This window comes from Manduca sexta, unplaced genomic scaffold (genome assembly GCF_014839805.1).
Source record: "Manduca sexta isolate Smith_Timp_Sample1 unplaced genomic scaffold, JHU_Msex_v1.0 HiC_scaffold_63, whole genome shotgun sequence".
NCBI classification, from domain to species: domain Eukaryota; kingdom Metazoa; phylum Arthropoda; class Insecta; order Lepidoptera; family Sphingidae; genus Manduca; species Manduca sexta.
This window is the reverse complement of record NW_023595440.1, coordinates 378,288-400,317: the sequence shown is the minus strand read 5'-3', so window position 1 is coordinate 400,317 and position 22,030 is coordinate 378,288. Positions and strand designations below refer to the sequence as shown.

At 36.4% G+C, this 22,030-nt stretch overlaps 1 protein-coding gene across 1 annotated transcript; it reads left to right on the top strand.

Moving 5' to 3' along the window:
- The first annotated feature begins 3,018 nt into the window (after positions 1 to 3,018).
- LOC115454065 lies at positions 3,019 to 15,346 on the top strand. The gene is made up of 4 exons (XM_030182810.2): positions 3,019 to 3,126; positions 11,584 to 11,806; positions 13,928 to 13,999; positions 14,791 to 15,346. The coding sequence occupies exons 2-4, from the start codon at positions 11,584 to 11,586 to the stop codon at positions 15,321 to 15,323; spliced, it is 828 nt and encodes a 275-aa protein (XP_030038670.2). The 5' UTR covers positions 3,019 to 3,126; the 3' UTR covers positions 15,324 to 15,346.
- Positions 15,347 to 22,030: the final 6,684 nt, after the last annotated feature.

Genomic DNA, 22,030 nt, shown 5'->3' with positions numbered 1-22,030 from the left:
AACAGCGCACTATTTACTATAGTCTCATACTTATATAGCCCTAGCAGCTCGCATTGATACGGCCCGAGCGTCGACCGCCGCGGCCATCTAGTTTATTGGTCTCTGGTTGCCATGACAGTCGAATAAAATGCATTTATTAGTTAAAAAATAAGTTAAATAATGTATACTTATTACTAACGTATGAAATAAAACGTTTTTTTCATTCATAGTTGTAGTATAATTTGTACATCGTGTAAAAACACAGGAAGGCATTTTATTTATAAAAATACAAAAAGTTTGTAAGCCGACTAGCCGCGACAGTGGTTGGAGGTTGACTAAGTGAATGTCGGGCAATTGCCTTGCTTTCGTCTTGCCAGTATTGAGCTCGGACAACGTATCTATGTAATAAAAACATCTTAGGATGACGGTAGGTGAAGTCGGCCCGCACTACAGCGTGGTGGTCTAACTAAACCCTCTCGGCAGAGACCCGTGCCCAGCCGTGGGACGGTATATACAATCCAAGTAATAATATTAAATAATCAATAGTTTTATATATTTTGTATACTGAAATAAAAATTAAAACCTAATCAGTCGTTTCTTTTCTATTGGGTGACCGCCGGAGGTGCGTCGCTTCCGGTAATATTTCTTTATTATTTTTTATTTATTTTGACTTTATTTGTAACATTCATTACACATATAAATAGTATCACGCCGTTATTCCATAGAAGTAGGCAGAGACTATGGATTGCCTGTTTGCACGATTCTGGAATACTTCTTTCTCTCCACCTTCATCTTTTCATTCCCGCCAGTTCAGGATACTTTTGACCTGGCCTTTACTAAGAATGTCATTTAACACTCGAAGGTTCGGTGCGGTCGACCCCTACCGGCTATTCCATCCACATTCGCCTTATACAAGTCATATACATCGCGTTACTAAATGCAACCACATACTCGTACTCGTCTTCCCTATCGCTAACATTGCGCCAAAAATCATCCATTCAAACTAATATTTTCACCAAAAATACTGGTTTAAGTTTTCAGATTTTTTGATCATTTTGTAATTTAATGAGAATATGGCGTGTGCGTGAGTGTATTTCTGAATGAAAGTATGTTACCACTGCAACGAATTCTTTTAAAGTAGAAGTAGTGGCATTAGGGCGTGTAAAATTAAAATGACTTTATTAATATTTATTTTGTTAGAAACTTACACTTTTTTATTTTACATCTACGGCTCAAGTAATTTATTGTAAAGTGTTATTTTCAAGTAGATAAGCCTGTGGTTTAATTTAGTAACGCGATGTCAAAATGACCCTGTATACCTCTCTGTCAGTCTCCTATCATCCTCTCTAAATTCCCAAACCACCTTAGCATGTAATATCTATTACTATCGAAATGATTAAAGCAATCGTAATATCTAGTTATTTCCTAATTAATTTGCATCATAACTACTATCAATGTAAATAAGTGTAATTACGAGAAAAAACACAAAACGCTGAAAAAATCTCTATTATTTAAAATATTAAGGTCATACCCTTGATATGTGGTTTACATGAGTATTCCGAGAAGTGACTAATAATATTTGATAACGCACAATACTTCTGCTAAGCGGCGATAGCCTAGTTGGGTGTGGAATGGACTGCCGAGACGAATGTCCGCAGGTTCAAAACCCAACACACCTTTGACTTCTAAAGTTATGTGTGTATTTGTGAATTATCGCTTGCTTTAACTGTGAAGGAAAACGTCGTGAGGAAACCTGCATACCTAAGTTCTCTATAGGAATTTTAAAGGTGTGTGAAGTCTACCCGCACTACAGCGTGGTGGACTAAGGTTTAAGCCCTCTCAGTAGTAGAGGAGGCCCGTGCAGCAGTGATATTATAAGTACGTAATACTAATGAATCATTGACCATCACAAGAATACACATTATCACATTACCACTTATATTCTGAAGAGCTCTCGACCAGTGGAAGTTTTCCATAAACAATATCCAGCTAGAATGTTCATGAAACAGTGTGAGTCGACGTTGGCAATTCGCATACTAGTTCGTCATCATCAGCCACAGGTTTTCCACTGCTGAACATGGGCCTGTCCCAAAGATTTTCAGATCGACCTATTGTAAGCCCGCATCCAGTGACGTCCTGCGACTTTTATGAGGCAGGAACTGGCAGTGTGCAGGGCAGATAGCTCGCAGAACTAATGGCCGATGGGGCTAGAAGGTTCTGGAGTGGAGGCCACGAATTGGCAAGCGCAGCGTCAGACGTCCACACACGAGGTGGACAGATTACTTCATACAAATCGCAAGAACGTTAGTTATGCCGTCCTTTTTCATTCGTTTTATATCCCAGCTCTATTTTTAGGTTGCAAAACTATTAACAGGGTCATTTTGACATCGCGTTACTAAATGAAACCACGAATATATGGAAATAATACTTAACAATAAGTTATTTAAGCCATAGATGTAAAATAAAAAAGTTTAAGTTTCGAACAAAAATTATATTGAATGCGTCTATAAACATTACGAATGACAAAGCAAAATTCACTATTCGTGTTTTGATAGGTAGTTAGTAATCAATAGGCAGGTACAAAGAGTTGAATTATTATTTCGTTTCTTCTGTTATTGAAGGCGGTTTAATTTCTTTTTAAAGAGGTTTCTTCATATACAAAAAAAAATATTGTTTATTAACCTAGCTGGTGGTGGGTCTCTCATGTTAGAGTCTGCCTGTGTAGGTACCATCGCAATGTCTATCTCTGCCGCCAAGCAGCAGTGTGTAGTCACTGTTGTGTTCCGGTTTGAAGGACGTTGTAGCCAGTGTAACTACTGGACATAATGAAACTTAACATCTCAGGATGGCGAGCGTAGTGGAATACCAAACACTTTGTAATTCACGGTGTTGGTGTTTCTACTGTTTATAGGTATCGCTTACCATCAGACAAACGGTAAGCTCGTCTCGTCATTTAAAACAAGAACCTTGACAGCCCTAGTTACTAGAATATATTCGCAATCATAGATAATATTATATCTATGTCTAAACGTAAGCACTTATTATAATTTGAAGTGCAATATAAAAGGACGTAAAGTGCAGTTTTCGCAATAACTTGTTTAATACCGTCTTTATTAAAAGTAAACATCGCTGTTCATAAATCCAACGGTAAGTTTAATAATTAACAAATCCATAACACAGTTATACAAGGTCATTTTGACATTGCGTTAAATGAAATCACATACTCGTCTTCACCTTTGCTGACATTGTGCCAATTAATCCATTAATAACGAATATTTTCTCCAGATATCGCGGTTTTAGTGTTCAGATTGTTTTAACATTTTGTTTTTTAATGCGAATATGGCGTGTGCATGAGTGTTGTCGCTACGACAAATTCTCTTAAAGTAGTAGTAGTGGCATTATGGCACATAAAATTAAAATTACTTTTTATTAATATTTATTTTGTTGGAAACTTACACTTTTTTATATTACAACGGCTCAAGTAAGCTATAATAAAGTTTTATTTCCAAGTATATAATTATGTGGTTCCATTAGGTACGCAATGTCGAAATGATCCTGTACAATTAGCTTTCGTTCGCGGCTTCACCCGGGCATGTTTCACAATCTATTCTATTATATAAAGCTGAAGAGTTTGTTTGTTTGAACGCGCTAATCTCAGGAACTACCGGTCCAAACTGAAAAAATATTTTTGCGTTTGATAGGCCTTTATTCGTGCTATAGGCTATATATCATCACGCTATACCCAATAGGAGCAGAGTAGTAATGAAACATTTTGCAAAAACGGGGAAAATGTATTAGTTTTGAGAGATTCCGTTGCCTGCGTTGCGCAAACGGTTAAAGTTATGCAACCCTGGGAAGAACATAGGCTCCCGGGAAAATATATAGTGACTTTTATAACGGAAAACTTTAGCCCGAAAAACTTTATAACGCGGGCAGAGCCGCGAGCAAAAGCTAGTGTTCTGATAAATATTATGCGTCAGTTAACGTATAAGACAGTTAGGGCCTCTTACACAACTTCCGAACAAATTCTATTAGTCACATAACTGTATAAGCTGACCAAACACAAAAGTGACACTCCAACATACGCTCCCAAATAAATGGCAACAAAATGAATGCCATCTCTATTAGCCTTTAAATTTGTGAAATAGACCCGCTAGAGTTTTCCGAGTTAAAAGTCCCGATACATATTGTCCAGGGAAAAATAATCTATTATCCTTACCAAGGATACCACCAAGGATACCAATCTTACCAAGGATACCAATCTTACCAAGGATACCAATCCTTACCAAGGATACCAATCTCCATACCAAATAGGGGACCGGACAGGTATTACCAAAAAATCTGAAATTCAGTTTAAAGTAAAGTTTGTAATATTAAAAATATTATCTCATATTTGTTTGTGTAAAAGAGTTGTGATTTGTATTTTTAAATCAATAAATAAAATACAATAATTATAATATTTTTAGTCTATTCTTTACGGCAAATGAAACACCAATCACGGCGCATGACGTCACACGTGGGTAAAATGTAAACAAACAGACGTCATCTGGATGTCATACCGCGTTGTGTTATTTTAATGCTTTAAAATAAATCGATGAATATTTCAATTAATTAAATAATTTGTACACCCAGGGAGGTTATGGTTATGAGATGTATTTATTTATGTTTTAGCTGCCACATGATATGGAATAACATATTTATTAATATAGAATTCTGGTTGTTACACAGTAAACTGAGATTGCCTGAGATTAACACGGTCTATGCAGTGTTGCCAGATCATAATTTCTCTTTACCCCAGGATTATTTGGAATTTAAAATTTTACCCTTAAACCAATCATAAATAAGTCGGTTCTTTTTTTTCTATATCCTTATCTATGCAGACGCCACTTCTTTCTTCACTTCCACTTCAATAATTATTAATTTAATTATCTCATTTTATTAGGAACAACTAGCTGTACACGAAAATTGTATTGAATAAAAATTATAATTGTTTCATGGCCTACAATTTTTGTAGGAAACATCTTTCTCTAAGCTCAATATTTATTACAATACCGTGAAACAATAGCTTTAATACCTTAACTCGTAGAATTACCCCAAAAAGTACCATAAAAAAATACCCTGCTGATTCAGTTTTACCCTAAATCTAGGGTAAATAACCCTAATCTGGCAATATTGAATCACTGTTCAAATGACAAGACTTGTCAAGTTGCTTTATCCACGTATGACGTCACACGAGACGAAATGACATATGTATTGTGGTTGTGTATTTGATGAATAATGACACTGTCGTTTATGACAATATATATTTATTAATTAAGACTATAAACATAATTATAATCAGACATGACCAGACGCTATCGGGACGTAAAGTGTGCGGAAGTGACAGTGGCCGGAAGGACGCCACATAGTGATGTCACTTTAGTAAGCTGAGACTACATCACTATGTAACATCTCCCTTTTTCATTTTTTGTTTTTAACAAAGACAATTGAGACTTAAGACTAGTTTCACAGAATGACAACATATACATTTGACTTATAACTTTTACATTCCTTAACTTATATGACATGTTACTTATACATTTGTGTAACTTAAAGACTTAAAATTTACTTAGACAATTACACCTGACATTTATCAAACATATACTTAATCTTGAAACCTGACTGGGAGATTGACCTGTCTACCACTTCTAGTTTTAAGTATACCCTTTATAGGTTCTTCCTTTCTCACTTCCTCCTTTTGACTTTGACTTATTTCTTGACTCTCTGTTAAATTTTCTGGAATATTTTCCTTATTAAGACTTGAAGACGGAGGACATAACAAGTGTTGCCTATTTCTTCTAAATGTACATCCATCTGGGGCTTCGACAATAAATGATCTAGGTTCATCACATTCCTTTATGACTTTTCCAGATTGCCATTTAGAATCAGGTGATTTTTTGAACATCACCCTATCTCCTTTCTTGACTTTAGACAACTCCTTAGATTTTTTATCAAAATAAAATTTTTGTTTGACATTATTATGTTGTTTTATTTTCCTATATTCCTTATGACTTGTTATTTTAGGTTGCAGATGCTTAACAACGGTAGGTATTAGTGTTCTGAGACGACGAGACATCAATAATTCAGCAGGAGACGGTAAGTTTCCTCTAGGTGTGGTTCTATATTGCAGCAAGGCAAGATGAGGATCATCTCCAGACTCAGCACATTTGGTAAGTATGCGCTTTATTATTTTCACTCCAGATTCCACTAATCCATTCGACCGTGATAGGTAAGGACTTGACGTTGTATGACATATACCCCAAGAATCTATAAACTGCTTAAATTCTTGTGAACTGTAGGGTGGACCATTATCTGACATTATTTTTACAGGAATCCCGTGACGACTGAATATAGGTTTCAAAACATTTATTAATGCTTTTGCTCCTGTTGAGCTGACATTAGCTATTTCTATATAATTAGAATAGTAATCTTCGACGACAACAATAGTTTGACCTTTAAATTGTAAAAATCTATACCGACTTTTTCCCAAGGAAAAGAACTAATCTTATGAGACATTAGAGGTTGTGGAGGATTTGCATTTCTGTGTGACAAACAGATTTCACAATTTTCTACACATTGCTGTATATCATGTGACATTAATGGCCAATATACAACACCTCTTGCAAAATTTTTTGACTTTTCTATACCTTGATGACCACTATGTATCATTTTCAGAATTTCTGGTCTCAACTCTTTAGGTATAATAAGACTGTTACCTTTTAATAGCAGACCTTTGACAGCATGTATTTCATGACGACAGTTCCAATAAGGTAAGACTAATTTATTGACTTCAGATTTTCTATCAGGCCATCCATTTTGATAGTAATTCTTCAGTAGTTGCAGACTTTCATCTTGTTCCGTAGCCTTGGTGAGCCACTGGAGACGTTCTGCTGTAATAGGTAAGTGATTAACAAGCATATTGACATGAACCCTGACATCTTCATCCAGCTCATCTTCACTGGACTCTGGTAAAGCTGCTCGAGACAATGAATCAGCTATGTACATTTTAGTACCAGGTTTGTATTCAACTCTTAAATCATAAGCTTGTATTCTCAACATTAACCTCTGTAGGACGCTGGTTGGAACTTCTGCTAAAGGCTTTTTAAATAAAGTAACTAATGGACGATGATCTGTTTCGACAGAGACTATTTTACCATAGACATATTGATGAAAACGAATACATCCAAAGACAATGGCATATAATTCTTTTTCAATCTGTGCCATATGTTTCTGACTTGACGTTAAAGTTTTAGAAGCATAGCAAATTGGATGATTATCCTGAAGCAAGACTGCACCGACTGCTGACTGACTTGAATCTACTGACAAGAGAACTGACTTTTTGACATTATAATGTGACAATACTGGTGCCTGACAAATAATATTCTTAAGACGTGTATATATAGCTTCATGACTTTCATTCCATAGCCATTCACTTGACTTTTTTAATAAGTGACGGAGAGGTTCAGTTTCCTCTGACAAGTTTTTAATAAATGCTCCTAAATAATTTAAAATACCTAGAAACCTTTGTAGATCCTTAAGACACATAGGAGACGGCATATCCTTGATAGCCCTGACTTTTTCTGGATCCGGTGACACACCTTGTTGTGAAAATATGTGACCTAAGTATTTGACTTGTGTGTGACCAAATTTACACTTACTTTTATTAAATTTTAAATTGACTTGTTGTGCCTTCATTAATACTCTTTGTAAATTTTCATTATGTTCTTGACGATCCTTGCCATAGACTAATATATCATCAGCATAGACCATAACTCCAGGCAAAACACCAAATGTTTCAGTCATAATACGATGAAATATTTCAGGGGCACAATTAATACCAAATGGCAATCTATACCGACCAAAAGGAGTATTGAATGTACACAACATTGAACTTTCTAAGTCCAGACGGATTACCCAAAATCCACTACTCGCATCCAGAGTAGAAAAATATGATGCACCATGCAACTTAGATCGTACATTATCAATAGTAGGTATTGGATAATGTGATCGACATATAGCTTCATTTAAGTTTCTTGGATCGAGACAGACTCTAAGTTGACCATTCTTTTTCTCAACTAATAAAAGTGAACTTACCCATGATGTTGGCTCAGTGACCTTACAGATGACATCCATACTTTCCATGTTGTCTAGTTCCTTCTTCAGTCTATCATGAAGTGAGAATGGAATTTTTCCGAGGTGAATCTATTTTAGGACGGATATCATTATTAATTGTGATATGACATTCACCTGGTAGACAGCCCAATCCATCAAATACACACTTAAATTTAGACAAAAGATTCTCTATATGAGTATCTTTTTTGACATAGCATGACTTAAATTCAGAATTATTTTCATGTGCTTGTAATTGACAATTTATATTGCTATTTGTAAATTTTGACATTTTATGACATTTAGTTAGACTAGCCATATTATTTTGACTTTGACAGTTGTTTAATTTTTCAATATTAAACACTCTTTTAACTAGACCCAATTCTGTACAAGTATTTTTACCAAGTACAGTTGGTGACGACACTTTTGCAATAATAAATTTAATATTTTTTATCTGTTTCTGACTACCAATACTAAAAACACAATTAAATGTTTGTTGACCTAATATTGGTATGGTATTTCCACAATAAGAAGTTACTATAGCATGACAAGGTGAAAATTCTTTGACAACATTTAGTGACTTAAATAAATTATATGACATTACATTGGCATCACTGCCCGTGTCCAATATGCATTTTATATTGATGTTGTTAATTGTTAAATCAATACTCCATTCTGCTTTCTTAGAGTGACTTGAATTTAAATTCCCAATTAGCATATTATTTGACACATTAACTTTGACATTTTCACTTTTTGCTACATGTATGAGTTTAACAGATTTAGACTTACAGCACGCTTCATAATGTCCTCTAATTTTGCACTTTCTACACTTTGCATATCTAGCAGGACACATGTATTTATGCACTTGACCACATTTAGTACACTTTGTTCTATCTTGAGACTGCGACCTGGCTCTTGACTTTGAGCTCGCTCGTGACTGTGGTTTGGTTGATGACTGACATTGATAAAAGACATTGGAAGAAGACTCCTTAAATTCTTCTGCATGTGTTTTCGCTGACACAATGCTTTTAGCAAGGTTTCGCGCCTTTTCTAATGACAGATCTTCTTCAAGTAACAACTTTTCTCTGACATGATGAAAAGTTTCATGCATATTAGTGATGAAAATATCTTTTATCATTCTATCTTGGAGACTACCAAATTCACATGACTTACTCTTATTTATAAGACGAGTTAGGAAATCTTCTAGACTTTCATCTACTTTTTGTTTTGTAGTGAAAAATTTGTAACACTCATATGTAATGTTTCTTTTAGGTACAAAGTATTGTTCAAACTTTTCGACCAGTTGCGAAAATTTTACATTTTCTATGTTTAGGTTGAAAGTGTTGAATATATCAAGACATTCGTTGCCAATGAAATGCAACAAGACAGCCACTTTGCGGTCATCCGGCTCATCAAAAATGGCGCTCGCTTTCATAAAAATGACAAAACTTTGATACCATCTCTTCCAGTTTGTGGACAGATTTCCTTCTAGACTCATGGGCTTGATATTACCCATAATGTTGAGCTTCTTTGGCGATTTGGAAGCCATTTCTTGCCGCTCGCCACTTGCCGTGTCTTCATCGCTTTTAGACATTTTTCTTTTTTGATTGACTTCTGACACCATGTATTGTGGTTGTGTATTTGATGAATAATGACACTGTCGTTTATGACAATATATATTTATTAATTAAGACTATAAACATAATTATAATCAGACATGACCAGACGCTATCGGGACGTAAAGTGTGCGGAAGTGACAGTGGCCGGAAGGACGCCACATAGTGATGTCACTTTAGTAAGCTGAGACTACATCACTATGTAACAACATAATGTAGCGTTTGCGCGGGAATTATAGCTATTTAACATTTAGGCATGGTTTTATGTACTTTTTAAGCTTTATTTGTGCAAAATAGTATTTTTCTTGGCTATTTATATCCACAATGATCCATTTAAAACGCCTTCTGAAAATTTGTCCGGTCCCCTATTGTATCCTTACCAAGGATACCAATCTCCATACCAAATTGTAATAGTCATATCAGAATTGGTATTATTATTTATTATTTGTGATTTTTAAATACATGTGTCACTAGTGTGTTATTTAATCTATTCTATTATACAAAGCTGCAGAGTTAGTTTGTTTGTTTTAGTGTTGGATAGCTCACTTACCTAGGAAGGCTATAGACTTTATATCATCACACTACGACTAATAGAAGCGGAGCAATAATAAAAAATGTTGTAAAGACGGGGAAAATTCCTTTTGAAGGCATCCGTTGCGTGCGCTGCGTAAACGTTTAAAGCAGGGATGTTATGGATATGAAATTTCGGATATAGATACGGATATGGATATAGGAATAAAATTATATCGGTTTCGGATACGGTTACGGATATGTAATTATTTCTGATTATCCGTTAGTTTCGAATAGTTTCGGTTACGGTATTAGATTAAAGTAAAATAAAAATATTATGTAATGCAGTAAGGCGACGATTACTAACTAACGTTCGTCATCGTCGATTAATAATTATCGATGAACTAATTGGGGGACATGGGTGTTCGGAAAACCTGTGTGTTTTAATTTGAGATGAAGTTTCAGTGAAGTAGTGCCACCTCCTCTCCGCGAAAAGTTTTTATCACACTGTTTACATTTTGCAAAATTACTTTAACTTGATCAAAACATATCCAAATTGAAGTACATACTTCGAACGCATTTTGTCCTTATAGTTTAGTACGTAACACACCACTATTCCTTCACTTTATTAAATAAGTAAGTAAGTACCTACTCCTAAATAAAAAAAAAATACTATTTATAAATGAGGTTATGTTATGACTAAAAATTACAAACAAATTACATATACAAGATGGCGTGTGAGCGGTGAAACAAAAACCTGTCGGAACATATTATCCGTAACTTATCCGAAACTTTTATAACGGATACGGTTACGGTTACGGATATATTTTTATTTCGGATATCCGATAGTTTCGGTTACGGTTACGGAGCTCCATAACATCCCAGGTTTAAAGTTATGAAATAAATATGTATGACGGGACTGTTCCACTTAGAAGGTCCTAAAAAAATATTATAAAACATAGTCCCCCGCCGCATTTGTCTGTCTGTTTATAGTAATATAATAATAATATCAGCCTTGTATCATATACTATCCCACTTTTGAGCAAGGACCTCCTGTACTACTGAGAGGGATTAGGCCTTAGTTCACCACGCTGTAGTGCGGATTGGTAGACTTCACACACCCTTGACATTCCTATACAGAACTTCTCAGGTATGCAGGTTTCCTCATAATGTTTTCCTTCACCGTTAAAGCAAGCGATAATTCACAAATAATACACACACAATTTTTTTAGAAACGTCAGAGTTATGTGCCCTTAGGATTTGTACCTGCGGACATTCGTCTCGGCAGTCCGTTCCACAACCAACTAGGCTATCGCCGCTTTGTTTCCAGATGTCCACGAGATATAACATCGTTAAGCTGACATACAGCAAAGGAAGAGCGTCGAAGTATACCATAGTGCCAGAATCGTGGATTGTAATTCGTCACTCGACGGATAAAAGGGCTGTGATTGTTTTACCCGCTGAAGACGCTTCGATTGAAGACTGCGTGAAGAACAACGAGAAGCCAGCGGCTGACTGGAAGCGGCACTTATGTGACGTCCTAACGGCTACAGGTAATTAGAGACTTTCTCGCCCTCACACCCACTTACTACTGTAAGGATCAGCAGTGGCATTTGACACCGAGCGGTGAAGCTCGCCGAGTCTCAGGGAACACTGTTTGTCGTTGGGGTAGTTAAAGTATTACGTAACGTAATTTGGAGGGGAGGGGTCCCGTAACATGTTACGATGCGTAACAGGAGCGGGGGTATTCGTACAACGCGGAATGTAACATTGTTTTTTTTTTAACAATAAAGGAATTTTAGCGACTTTCCAGTTCTTTGCGTGACGATATTATCAAAAATGACACTTTAGAGTTACGTAACTTTTGGAAGAGGGGGGAGGCGTACAGAAAAATGTTACGGCGCGTAACATTAGGGGGTTGGGGGCTAAAAAATCTTCAAAAATTGCGTTATGTAATACTTGAACGGACCCTTTCTCCCGCAACGAAATTAATCAAATAGAAAGACGGTTAGGAGTTGGTATTGTTGTTTGTTGCCTTCCCTCCATAGCAAAGCGGGACACAAAATAAAGATAACTTCGGGTCAGTAAGTCGCCGTCGTGACTGCCTCGGTGGCGTAGTTGTAATGCGTATGCGATACAAGTATGGCTAACTCGCCGAGGTCCTGGGTTTAAATTCCGGGTCGGACCAAAAAACTGTGATTGGGTTTTTCCATCTTAAGAATTACTATCACAGCTCGTAGTCAGGAAGCTGGCGGTGTGATACCCTCGTAACCACGTAAAGCCGTTGGTTCTGATCTCTCTCCGGTCATGTCTCACCGGACTATGAGAAGGAACAGAGAGAGCTTGTGTATTGCACACACTCGTGCACTATAATATCTCCTGCTGATCTCTCTCCGGTCATGTCTCACCGGACTATGAGAAGGAACAGAGAGTGCTTGTGTATTGCACACACTCGTGCACTATAATATCTCCTGCTGATCTCTCTCCGGTCATGTCTCACCGGACTATGAGAAGGAACAGAGAGTGCTTGTGTATTGCACACACTCGTGCACTATAATATCTCCTGCTGATCTCTCTCCGGTCATGTCTCACCGGACTATGAGAAGGAACAGAGAGTGCTTGTGTATTGCACACACTCGTGCACTATAATATCTCCTGCTGATCTCTCTCCGGTCATGTCTCACCGGACTATGAGAAGGAACAGAGAGTGCTTGTGTATTGCACACACTCGTGCACTATAATATCTCCTGCTGATCTCTCTCCGGTCATGTCTCACCGGACTATGAGAAGGAACAGAGAGTGCTTGTGTATTGCACACACTCGTGCACTATAATATCTCCTGCTGATCTCTCTCCGGTCATGTCGTCTCACCGGACTATGAGAAGGAACAGAGAGTGCTTGTGTATTGCACACACTCGTGCACTATAATATCTCCTGCTGATCTCTCTCCGGTCATGTCTCACCGGACTATGAGAAGGAACAGAGAGTGCTTGTGTATTGCACACACTCGTGCACTATAATATCTCCTGCTGATCTCTCTCCGGTCATGTCTCACCGGACTATGAGAAGGAACAGAGAGTGCTTGTGTATTGCACACACTCGTGCACTATAATATCTCCTGCTGATCTCTCTCCGGTCATGTCGTCTCACCGGACTATGAGAAGGAACAGAGAGTGCTTGTGTATTGCACACACTCGTGCACTATAATATCTCCTGCTGATCTCTCTCCGGTCATGTCTCACCGGACTATGAGAAGGAACAGAGAGTGCTTGTGTATTGCACACACTCGTGCACTATAATATCTCCTGCTGATCTCTCTCCGGTCATGTCGTCTCACCGGACTATGAGAAGGAACAGAGAGTGCTTGTGTATTGCACACACTCGTGCACTATAATATCTCCTGCTGATCTCTCTCCGGTCATGTCTCACCGGACTATGAGAAGGAACAGAGAGTGCTTGTGTATTGCACACACTCGTGCACTATAATATCTCTTGCTGATCTCTCTCCGGTCATGTCGTCTCACCGGACTATGAGAATGAACAGAGTGCTTGTGTATTGCACACTTATGCACTATAATATCTCTTGCGTGTCTGATCTCCATTGAGATTGGCCGCCGTGGCCGAAATTCCACTAGGAAAGATTTCGAGACTAATTCGTGTGTTTTTGTTTTTAGATACCTTTGATGATGCTGTGATTGCTGTGCTGCAGTATGAAACAGATGATCTATTAACGAAAGATGCTGAAGGTATTTTTTTTATTGCTTTGAATGACGAGACGAACTTGCCGTTCGCTTGGTAAGCGATACTAGCGCTCATAAATAGTAGAAACACCGACACCTTGAATTACAAAGTGTTTGGTATTCCACTGCGCTCGCCATCCTGAGATATGAGTTGTTAATTATTATGTCCAGTAGTAACACTGGCTACAATGTCAATATTTTATATTTCTATAACAATATTATGTAGATTTAAATAGCAGCAATAGCGTAGTTGGTTGTGGAACGGACTGCCGAGACGAATGTCCGCAGGTTCAAATCCCAAACACACCTCTGACTATTCTAAAATTATGTGTTTATACTTTGTGAATTATCGCTTGCTTTAACGGTGAAGGAAAACATCGTGACGATACCTGCTTACTTGGGAGGTTCTCTATAGGAATTTTGAGGTTATGCAAAGTCTACCAATCCGCACTACAGCGTGGTGGACTAAGGCCTAATCCCTCTCAGTAGTAGAGGAGGCCCGTGCAGCAGTGGGACAGTATACAATACAGAGCTGATATTATATATAGTTAATGCCATACACAATGACGCGCCCCATTTACTTCCCTAATCGCGTATGCGTCCGTTTGTTTTCGTTTTGTCATACACTTATTGTTTTGAAAGTTTGTAAAAATTTAGATTTTAGATTGGCTCCTCCCTACCCTTTTAAGTCTGCTGCTCGAGCCCCCATATTGAAAAAATGGCGGCTAAACAGTTTCTTGATAAAACCTCCCTTGCTACTCATTTTGAGATAAAAACAATTATAAATTGAATTATAGGAGATACACATCAAGACTCGGAAACGACAGAGGAGAACAGCAGTTCTATAGAGTTGCAAATAGAGGCATATAGTGAAAACAGCGCTGCCAAATATATATATCCGAAACCGCCGCCGGGGTTCGACGAAAACGACACAAGATGGACGCTTAGACATCGGCAGCCGGGCCCCGAGCTCGTGGAGCTAGTTGAGAATACCAAAGTGTTCGTCGAGGAGAAGAAACTCCAAGCATTCACAGAGATTGCAGGAACGAGCAAATTTCTCACTATGACCTTAATGGACCTCATCTTTAAGCGCGAAGCATTGTCTTTTTGTACCTATTCACAGAAAAAGTATAGGTTGGATAGTCCAGCTTTGAATGCTCTTCTAGATTACGTGAAACGCATCGCGAGTATAAATGGTTGGGAGAAAATTGACATAGTAGACTTTAATGACTGGGTAGGACAAAAAATTAAAAATACCAAACGTAATTTGCCGGCTTCTAATAACATTGCGTCACGTAATAGTGTCGAGTTGATGAACAGGCGAATGTAGGCGCGTTGGGATAACATCGAAGATGGTATAACATTGTATAAACCAAATAACTCGTAATAGGGGACCGGCCTATGCTTGTTTTTGTAAATTATTCTATATGTAATGGTTAATAATACGAAAAAGAAGCACTCCTGCGAAAACTGCATAAAAATTGGTTAAAAAATGAGCGAGTAATTCATATTTAAAATATTGTAATGTGCAGAAGTGGGCGCGTTGTGGGGATATCGCTTCATCTCTTTGTTTCGCACGCGTCGTAATTCCCGATGACCTCACATGTGGGTATTTCGTCTCTTTTCTGTTTCTTGTTAATTAGCCCTTCCACCGAAATTCAAAGACTTATAACTTGTTGATTTTTTACCGGATTTTAATAATTCCTTCTATATTATAATTTATATTATATTAATATTTGATAATAGTAAAGAACAAAAATTAAATCCGGTACCCTATTGTATTAAAATTTTTGTTTTCGGACTACACTACCGACCCCATCTTATTCCCTACGTTCCACTAGTTCACATGAGTGATTCCGTCAAGTAAATAATGTTTACGGTGCTAACAAATAAATTATCGGTATTTCGTCGTTTCCTGGCAGATCCGGATTAACCCCATGTAAGAATTCGCCTAATTTAATTAAGTATTTACTGTTTTTAATCAATTTTGTAGCTATATGGTATCATAAAGCAAATAAATCTTGTTTATTCAAATTTGTCGAAACACGTAAGTATATTGCCTGTGATCCGATCTTTACACATACAATTATTTATCATTAAAGAACGGATTAAAATCGTTCGATCTAGCACTTGTAAAATATTGCAAGTTTTTGTCAAAATTTATACACGAAGACGTCTGAACTCATTAATGTATTTTTTTTTAGTTCAGGTGAATGGTCGATTTTGTTTATTTGTTATTTATTTACACGTGTATGTACTATTTCTTCGAATATTTTAAATAATATTTACAGTGTCACTCATATGAGGTAACATCGTATGCCTAGAACTAGTAAAAAAAGTAATTTCGCTTCTAAAAATATCGTGAAAATATTTATAATTTTTTTTGTATGTTTAAAAATTACTATCTAGATCAGAATATGCTCTTTTTACGGATTTAGAATCCCTGTATCATAGACGGTTTTAGAGAGTAGTCGGAACTATACCTGTGAAGGTCCTATCATTCTCACACATTTCTAAAAGTATGGTACTTTTTTAAAGCCTTATAAAACATTAACTGTTATATATAAAGAATTGAAAAACATATAACATTTAGTATATTTAATAACATATAGCCATGTCAATGATTCATTATAATAAGTTCTATAGAATTCTTGTAAAAAAATAATTCGAGAACACTAACACGTCGAGAAAGTGTCCGATTTAACCCCAACGCACCTCAGTAATAAAATGAATATTAAAAAGTACTATTGCTCTAAAGTAAATAAAAAACTAAATGTTCTTGTACCTACTTTATACCATTGTACTGATTTTGAAACACACTAGTTTCTGACTGAATGTAAATAGTGTAAAGCTATGGATTCAATAATAAAAATAAAATCGTATAATGTTATAAATATGTATTAATTCAGCAAACATAATACAAAAAATCTTAAATGATAAATATTTAATGCAAATAAACTATTGTAATTTAAAAATATATTCAAAACCGTTAAATTAAATGTAATTAATTTAAGTATTCTTAAAGTTTGTTTATTTATTTATTTATTTATTTATTTATTTATTTGTTTGAATAAAGGGTAATTATATTAAACTTTTTTTTTATTAAAAGTAATTTCGAACTCTTCTCATTGTTTTTCTACTGCGAGAATATCATCTGATCAGCATCCAATTGTAGTTAAGTTTTATTGTTTCCCTGAACTCCGCGGTGGCCCTCTTCAGCGCATTAGGGACGGCTGCAGCTCTGACAGAAGTGTCTCTGCTATCCTCAGTATCGTTCGCAGCAGTGTTGCCAGAAAGTTACATTTCTTACATTTTTCGTTACTTTTGACCCCCTCGCGTAACATGTAAGTAATTTTTATATTTAAGGCTATTTTCGTAACTTTTGAGAACAACGAGATTTGCAATACAACATTTTTATTGTAAACAGTTTAAGAACGCATTTCTATTCAACGCACCTAAAACTGGCGGGTCTAAAAGTATTTCACTCCATATCACACTTAGAGATGGCTCGCCATGACAAAATGAAACGTATCTTGCATATATTAAAACTTGATTTTGCTTGAGTGTACGCGTGCACATTTCCTACTTCGCGAGTCCCCGCGGTTTCGTAGCTACAGAAATGGTTGCCCAAAAACGCGTAAATTAAAAAAAAAACAATAATGTAACTTTTGCAGCAAAAATGTAACATTTCAGAAAACGAAACGTAACTTACGACTCAAGGCCCTGGCAACACTGGTTCGCAGCCGCACCTACGCGGTGCCGCCCGTCTTCGGTGTGGCGGTTCCAGAAACCACACACCGAAGATCTACCTTCCAGGATGTCACTAAAATGTGCTTTAGACCAGAGATGTTATGGAGCTCTGTAACCGTAACCGAAACTGTCGGATATCCGAAATAAAAATATATCCGCAACCGTGTCCGTTAAAAAAGTTTCGGATAAGTTACGGATAGTATGTTTCGACAGGTTTTTGGTCTCCGCTCACACGCGATCTTGTATGTAAAAAAAACATTTTATCGTTCAAATCGAAAATTCTAAAAAATTCAGGAAAATATTCATAACTCGAAAACTATGAAAAATCGCGGAAAGTACACAGGGGTGATTCGGATACCCCAAGGGGTACTCTATCTTTGGACCTCCACTTGACACTACTTTCTGGGACACCCTGTATAGCTTAACTCTTATCCAAGCAAACTCACGCAGGCGGAGCTGTAAGCAAAAGCTAATGGATAAATAAAACGCAAGTATATATCAAATATTTATTTCAAAGTAATTTCCATACATAAATAAAAGCTTTTACGCATATCTACCAAATGATTGCGTGCATGTAAGAACTATAGGCTCAATGTACGAGTTTCCACAACTGTAAAATAATTTAAAAATGAACGCGTGTTGTACACATGCAAAAACTCAGTGCAAAAATCTCAGAACAATGACAAGCATAGAAGTAACACTATGACATTTGAGCGTACTCTGTCTGAGACAGCAAGAAATTTAATTGTGTTGCGATCCCTTCTGACATCTTATCGATATCGATAGATGCTTTGTCTATCGGCTATGGTAAATTCACAGACCTGCTAAAATAAACACTTTTCGGTCAGTCAACTACAAACCGTTGCAAATTGCTATTTTAGATAGAGGCTAAAAAAGATATCAAAACCCTGATTTGGTATTCAAGTACCAAAACATCACTACAACATACCAATATCATTCACACAAAAATGGTTTAGCATTTAGATTATTAAATTAAGAAAATGTTAGAAATTTCGGAAGGAATGGAAACCGCTGTAAGTAACATACAAGAAATCGGCCGGAATTTCGTCTAGGAGAAAGTCAGTACGCCTTCTGTTCTTAGGGATTAAAAGATACCCAAGAGGTGTGATTTGACAAAAGCTACTAAAATGGGACAGTAAAATTAAAACACACCGGTATCATTCATGTCACATATGTTTGATAACTTATTTCAATGTTAATAAAACTTTGTCGAAGTGCTTAGAGCAAACACGGTGCTGTTTTTTCCAATGCCAATTGGGACGAGCTATGGAAACGATCCATTTTTGCCTCACAGAATCATCTGTGGGGAATCTGCAATGAAACACATTGTATCAAACACACTATGAAAATCAGATAGTTTCCTCGACCCCAGCCTTCGCGCACGGTTTCCAAGTGGCTTTTACCACTACACCACCATACATTGAAAGTAAAAGGCAATTTATGCAAAATAGTAAACTACAATATACTAACATCTATGTTGTCGACAGAATATGCAGCACAACACTATTGACCACGACTACGTAAATTGGTAAAAATGAAAAATACTTAATAATGACTGGATCGAATGGCCAACAGCAGATTATAATATGACTACAGCATAATAAAGTATAATTAATAACACTTTTTGCACTTATATACAGGGTTTAAGCAAATATATTCGGTTTTTTGTTTACTCACCGATGGAAGCTGATGATTTCAGTTTCATTTTCTTTACGAGAAGAATGAGATTTACACCCCATAATAACGCAGGCCATTGCTTGTTCCTAGGGCTATATTTTACTTAAACAGCACTGTGTATTTATTAAAATTAACAACAAAAATATTACAAAACATGTAGCCACTTTTGAAAAGCACGCGCTGAAGTATAACATAACTAAATTGTGTGGGCGCGTTTGTGACATTGTTTGGGATTGGCAAGTTGGAACATTTGACATTTTATTTGCTTTTAATTCGGCATCATAAAGAGGACCAAAGGTAACCATTTGGTTATTTTAAAGTGTACGCAAGCCGACCTTAGCAACGTAATATTTGTCTCGTTCTTTTCAACGGTTTTGGCCTATTTGAAAAAATAGGATAAGTATATGAGGGTAATTTAGATTCCTTCTATGCTTGTTCTTGTTCTAAGGCAAAAATAATACATTGTGTGCATTTTTTTTATTTATTACGGCTCTGGAAACAAGCTCATTGAGCCCTTCTTTCATATAATACAATTTCTTAGAATATTCTATGTGCACCAACATTAGTGTTGCCAGACGTCCCATATTTTAGGCACATTTTAAAATGTCAGCAGGACAGACTGTCCCGTAAATCAATCGATCTACGATTGACAAGTTCGCAACGTTCGCATACATCAATACGACTCAGTTTTGAATAAATATAATAAAAAGCGAGTTGATACCTGCTTACAATTACGATAATTTATTACAAATATGTTAAAACTGACTCGATCCTCGGAAAAATAATAAAAAAGTGTCACAAAACAATTTTGTTTGTTATTTGTCTCGGGTAAAAAAAACCCCGTATTTTTTGTCCATTTAGGCATATGTCCTTTATAGACTGAAAAAAATCTGGCAACTACTACACACTTAGACAGGCCCTTGAGTATATTAAATAGTATTATTAGTATTATATTGAATTAATTATTATAAAGTGCTAGATTTAGCATCAGGACCCGTTCAAGTATTTCGTAAAGCAATTTTTGAAAATTTTTGACCCCCAACCTCAGAATAAGAACAAGCATAGAAGTAACACTATGACATTTGAGTGTACTCTGTCTTAGACAGCGAGAAATTTAATTGTGTTGCGATCCCTTCTGACATCTTATCGATATCGATAGATGCTTTGTCTATCGGCTATGGTAAATTCACAGACCTGCTAAAATAAACACTTTTCGGTCAGTCAACTACAAACCGTTGCAAATTGCTATTTTAGATAAAGGCTAAAAAAAAGATATCAAAACCCTGATTTGGTATTCAAGTACCAAATGAGGTCTGGGTATATAAAATCACTCGTTAAGAAGCTGTTAAATTACAATAAACTATAGAACTACCGGTTCTCTTCGAGCTAAATTTTATCCAATTTTCATTTGCTATTTACAGCAGTTTCCATGCCTTCCGAAACGTCATTCACACAAAAATGGTTTAGCATTTAGATTATTAAATTAAGAAAATCTTAGAAATTTTGGAAAGAATGGAAACCGCTGTAAGTAACAAACAAGAAATCGGCCGGAGTTTCGTTTAGGAGAAAGCCAGTACGCCTTCTGTTCTTTTCTGACTTTCTTAGGGATTAAAAGATACCCAAGAGGTGTGATTTGACAGAAGCTACTAAAATGGGACAATAAAATTAAAACACAGCGGTATCATTCATGTCACATATATTTGATAACTTATTTCAAAGTTAATAAAACTTTGTCGAAATGCTTTGAGCAAACACGGTGCTGTTTTTTTCAATGCCAATTGGGACGAGCTATGGAAACGATCCATTTTTGCCTCACAGCATCATCTGTGGGGAATCTGCAATGAAACACATTGTATGAAATACACTATGAAAATCAGATAGTTTCCTCGACCCCAGCCTTCGCGCACGGTTTCCAAGTGGCTTTTACCACTACACCACCATACATTGAAAGTAAAAGGAAATTTATGCAAAATAGGAAACTACAATATACTAACATCTATGTTGTCGACAGAATATGCAGCACAACACTATTGACCACGACTACGTAAATTAGTAAAAATGAAAAATACTTAATAATGACTGGATCGAATGACCAACAGCAGATTATAATATGACTACAGCATAATAAAGTATAATCTATAACACTTTTTGCACTTATGTACAGGGTTTAAGCAAATATATTGGGTTTTTTTTTTTACTCACCGATGGAAGCTGATGATTTCAGTTTCATTTTCTTTACGAGAAGAATGAGATTTACACCCCACAATAACGCAGGCCATTGCTTGTTCCTAGGGCTATATTATACTTAAACAGCACTGTGTATTTATTAAAATTAACAACAAAAATATTACAAAACATGTAGCCACTTTTGAAAAGCACGCGCTGAAGTATAACGTAACTGAATTGTGTGGGCGCGTTTGTGACATTGTTTTGAGGTTGGCAAGTTGGAACATTTGACATTTTATTTGCTTTTTAATTCGGCATCATAAAGAGGACCAAAGGTAACCATTTGATTATTTTAAAGTGTACGCAAGCCGACCTTAGCAACATAATATTTGTCTCGTTCTGTTCAACGGTTTTGGCCTATTT

Bases quoted from the DNA above. Each gene is read 5' to 3' on its own strand.
- LOC115454065 (XM_030182810.2), top strand. From the start codon at position 11,584: ATGTCCACGAGATATAACATCGTTAAGCTGACATACAGCAAAGGAAGA. The intron at 11,807-13,927 runs GTAATTAGAGAC...TTTTGTTTTTAG, and splicing joins TGACGTCCTAACGGCTACAG to ATACCTTTGATGATGCTGTG. The intron at 14,000-14,790 runs GTATTTTTTTTA...ATTGAATTATAG, and splicing joins ATTAACGAAAGATGCTGAAG to GAGATACACATCAAGACTCG.